Source organism: Alosa pseudoharengus, unplaced genomic scaffold, assembly GCF_046254945.1.
Source record: "Alosa pseudoharengus isolate Yale_2024_CS ecotype anadromous, Long Island Sound unplaced genomic scaffold, YU_APseudo_1.1 YU_APseudo_1.1_scf_20, whole genome shotgun sequence".
Classification (NCBI taxonomy): domain Eukaryota; kingdom Metazoa; phylum Chordata; class Actinopteri; order Clupeiformes; family Clupeidae; genus Alosa; species Alosa pseudoharengus.
The window spans coordinates 15,872,468-15,876,914 of NW_027468664.1; the positions used below are offsets into that span (position 1 = coordinate 15,872,468).

A 4,447-nucleotide genomic window follows, 5' to 3' on the forward strand; every position below is an offset into this window, starting at 1 on the left:
CTCATCATTTTGTCTCCTTGCCTCCGCCTTTCCTTCTCCCTCTCTCACTCTCTCTTTCTCTCTCACTCTCTCTCTCTCTCACTCTCTCTTTCTCTCTCTCACTCTCTCTCTCTCTCTGTGTCTCACTCTCTCTCTCTCTCTCTCTTGACACTTTTCTGGCCCGCTCCCCCTATTCCCACGGTCAGGAATATGATGGAACTAATCCATAAAGCCCTGAAATTTCCAACGGCGCCTGACAGAAAATGTAATCATTCGTGTCAGAGCCGCCACATGGAGAAAGCCTCCTCTTGTCTGATGCTAGATGTGTACGGGTGCCTCTCACCGAGGCCATTTTGGGTGTTCTTACGGCCCAACTACGTGGACAAATACCCCAATAAATCATTCTGAGGCTCATCATTGCCAGAAGCTGCGATATCCTCCCTTTCTCAGTCTCCAATGCATTATGCAAAGGCTTGAGAGATTTTCCTGACATATTGATGACTTATTTTTTTCCCCTCAGTGCAGGGACACTAATTTCCGATGGAGTATAAATAAAATGATAAAACACCGAGGAGGTTAGACCCGCACAGAGTGATAATAATAACTCATTCCTTTTCAAGCTGTGGCTGCTAGGACAGTCTTTTGGATACAACAAATATTAGCGATCGGACCCAAGCGGGAAATTGTTAGAACTTGAGGTTATCATCACAAGCAAGTGGCAACACAAGAAGACATAGAGCATTTTTATCAGTACTCATTAGATGCAACACGTGCTGAAAGCTTTTTGGGACATACAAACAAGTACAGGTGTTGAATGCTGATGAAGGCTTTTTTATGCTCTTGGTGTTTTGAAGTTGTATGCAAAAATAAATAAATCAATTCAATCTTAAACTTCCAAAAGTATTGCATGGGTTAGTCCCTTCTAAGTGTACATTTATGAGTTTGTGTATGCTTGTCTTCATCAATCCATCTCATTTCATATTGTTTGACTGTAGTCCTATGCACATATATCTAGGAGTTGTTTTGAATATATTATGGTACAGTTTATATAACAAGTGCTTTCCATTCATAGAGTTGAATTTTAATTTAATTGATTTATTATGAATGTTGTTTGTGTTGTCGTCACCCAAATGACCTCAGATGTGCTTTTAGAACTTTTTTTAGCTTTAAAACTCACTTTTTTCACTTTGCATTTGGCTTTGTATGCATGTAGTGTTTGGCACCTTTTATAAAGCACCTTGGTTTGAAATGTGCTATATAATCAAAATGTACTTATGTACTTATGTACATTACTTATTGCTCTCTCTGTGTCTCCATGCAGAAATGGAAGATTCCTGAAAGGGCGTCGGCCACCGTAGGGCCCCAGCAGGGCTTCTCGCGCATCCCCCTGGAGTCCCTCAGCTGTCTGGGAGGCTCCACCGCCGCTGTGTCTGACCGACTGCACAGGAGCGTCTGCGGCGGCAGTGGTGGCAGCGGGGGCGTTGGCATGGGGACGAGGACTGATTCGTCCCAGCACACGGCGCCCCACCACATCGCCCCGCGCAGCGACTCCATCATTTACGAAGGCTTCGCGTCCTCCTGTGCCAGTCAGGGCTCCAGTGTGGCCTAGACTCGAGGCTCCCCAACACCCAGACACCCCCCAAACACCCTCTTCCCTTCTCTCCACCCTTCGGCCAGGGCTTTGAGAGACACTTCTGGGGGTGGGGGCTCGGAGACCCACTTTAGCTCCCAAAGCCTTAGCTCCAGCTCAGGACCACAGATGGTGCTTCAAGGCTCCCAGGCAGAGAGCACTTCCAGCGGGGAGCCCGGACTCCTAAGGGCCCTGGGGCTCAGGTGGTTCTCCTACCAACCAACCAACCAACCAACCAACGCAAGCACTTACCTGCATAAGGGATGTCTCTGTCTCTTTGACCCCTTCAGAGAACAAGAACAGTAGTAGATCATCAGGCTTTAAAAAAAACATATGAGACTACAGAGATGGAACACTCTCAAGAGCAATACTGGATCACTAAGGATATTTCGGGTATAGATGTACTTTTTTGTTGTCGTCGTTATTGTTTTTTCCTCCATTTATAGTTTCCATCGAAACATAATCCTTATGCGGGGGTTGTCTCCTTATCCTCTGTGTAGCAATAGGCTGGCTGGAAAAAAAGTTTTTTTTTTTTTTGCAATATGAAATGAGATGCTGTTTGGGGTCGAAAGAATCAGGAGACAAAAAAAAATAATAATATAAGAAATAGAGCTTTATTTCCAAAATCAGTCGTTCCCTCCCTCCCTCGTTTCCCACATCTCTTTCTCTCGGTCGGTCTTGCTTTCAGAGGTATGAGGTAAATGCATTCTACATCGCCGCTTGTAGGCCGGTAGTTTAATGGTAATGGCTCCTGTGCTTGCAATAGCTGTGGAAAGCACAAAAAAAAACTAAATCCAGACAATACTTTATTGTCAAACTTGAAAACAAATGACTCTGTCTCCATTGCTATGCTTGACCACAGCGGAAACCACCGGGTGGCGGCCCTCTGTATCCTGGCATGACAAATCTTCAAAAGACAAATATTTTCATTGTTCGGTCTCTCTCCCGTTTACTGCTTCCATTCCTCTGATTGCACAGAGCAATACGCACAGCTGAAACCGGTGAAAAATAACCGGGGGATAAAGGAGGAAGGAGAGAAGGAAAAAAAACACACTTAATCACTTTCCCGTCTGCAAAAAGAAAGAAAAGATGACTCCTGAGGAACAGCAAAGGGAGTCTTCTACACTGTGTGTGCTCAGAAACCATGACTCCACATTATCCTCATAGTTTTTACTTTAAAGGTCGTGGTGAACAGTAAAAAAGAGAAATCTTCAATAAAAAACAATGAAACTCAGCAATGGAAATGAGAACTAATGCAAAAAAAATAATCCAAAACTACTGTATGAGGACACAATACTGTATGTTACAAGCGCTTTAGTGTGCAATTTGTTTTTCCCATTTGTCGACGCATGTAGTCAGGTTATCATCAGTCAACACCTAACGAATGATGGGGTGGTCGTGAGGCCGCCTGCCCGGTGAGCAGTACTAACGTGTGTTTCCAGTCCACACCCTCTGTTTCTCTACGCAAGCTCTTGTAATGCAGGGTTGATGTCTGTAGCTCAGGGAACTTATTTTTCGTATCTATGACGAGAAAAAAAAATACAACTTTTTGTTGATAAAAAAAACAAACAAAAAATCAGCCTCTTTCGACATCTTTCTGAAAGTTTGTGGAATGAAAGTGAATGCTTTTTTGAAACGGTAACATGAACTAGCTACCAAGCAGGGACTATATCTGAACCCTTACAGTACATAGTTTCCCATAAGCCGCGTGCTAACTTGTAACTCCTCATTTCCCATTCCATGTGTAATGATGTTATGTTAATGTAAAAATGAATTACTCTGTGAATAGTGTTGCTGGGGCATTACTGATTGGCATTATGTATGCAAATTCTTAATAATAATAATAATAATATAATGTTATAATAATAATATGATACAATAATGATGTTTATTATTATTATTATTATTATTATTATTATTATTATTATATGCTGAGTATGACTGTAATACTGATTACATAATGCTCTTTGTGATTCCCCTACTCTGTGATGGTCTGTAGATATTTAGAATATAAAAAATATGTTCATATGTTGTATTTTGTTCTGTTGGAAAATTGAAACTGATGCTGCAATCCTTTCATCACTTTATCTGGATACAGACAACTAGGGGACAGTAGAAGACATCAAGCCAAAACACTAACGCAACTTTTACACAGCTCACCTCAGCTCACGCTTATTCAAACAGCATACTGTGTTGATTTTCTCTCTTTCTCTCTCTCTCTCTTTATCTTTCTATCTCTATCTATCTCTCTTTTTTTCTATGAAACTCTTCATAATGACGAACAGAGTGAATTCTCAAAGGACAAGTGTATTTTTCTAGTTGTTCAGTATTTATAACCACTTTTGTATATGAAGCTGTATAGGTGTGTATGTTCACTCTTCTCCTTGATTTTCCCTTTGGAAAGAGAATCTGTTACAAGCAGTGTTACTTTGGTAATTTTTATTTATGCAATTCCAGCTGTTACATTAGACAACAATGCTATATTTTATCTTATAATTTCATAAATAAATAGATGAAATTATTTCAAATTATTCAAAGTCTCTCCACCATATATTTTTTTCCATGCTCCCAAATATTAGTGTGTGTGTGTGTCTCTGTGTGTGTGTGTGTGTGTGTGTGTGTGTGCATGCATGCATGTGTCTGTCTGTCTGTCTGAGTGTGTGTTCAAATGTCTTTACACCAAGTTTACAACACCATAGAGCAATCAATAACTACTAATTTACAGTAAAAAAGCAACAGATAGCATACAAGCCCTATTACCTTTCTGCCACCTTCGCTAACATACCCTGCCCCCCCTGCAACTGACAACATCCCCCCCCCCCCACACATACACACACA

The 4,447-nt window shown here is 41.2% G+C and overlaps 1 protein-coding gene across 1 annotated transcript in view; it reads left to right on the forward strand.

The window, feature by feature from the left end:
• LOC143136159 (nck-associated protein 5-like) overlaps positions 1–4,107 on the forward strand; it is a 102,927-nt gene extending 98,820 nt beyond the window's left edge. Inside the window, exon 17 of the mRNA XM_076296693.1 lies at positions 1,301–4,107. Within this exon, the coding sequence (XP_076152808.1) occupies positions 1,301–1,588 (288 nt within the window). The 3' untranslated portion in view covers positions 1,589–4,107. The remainder of the gene's footprint in view (positions 1–1,300) is intronic.
• The last annotated feature ends 340 nt before the right edge of the window (positions 4,108–4,447 follow it).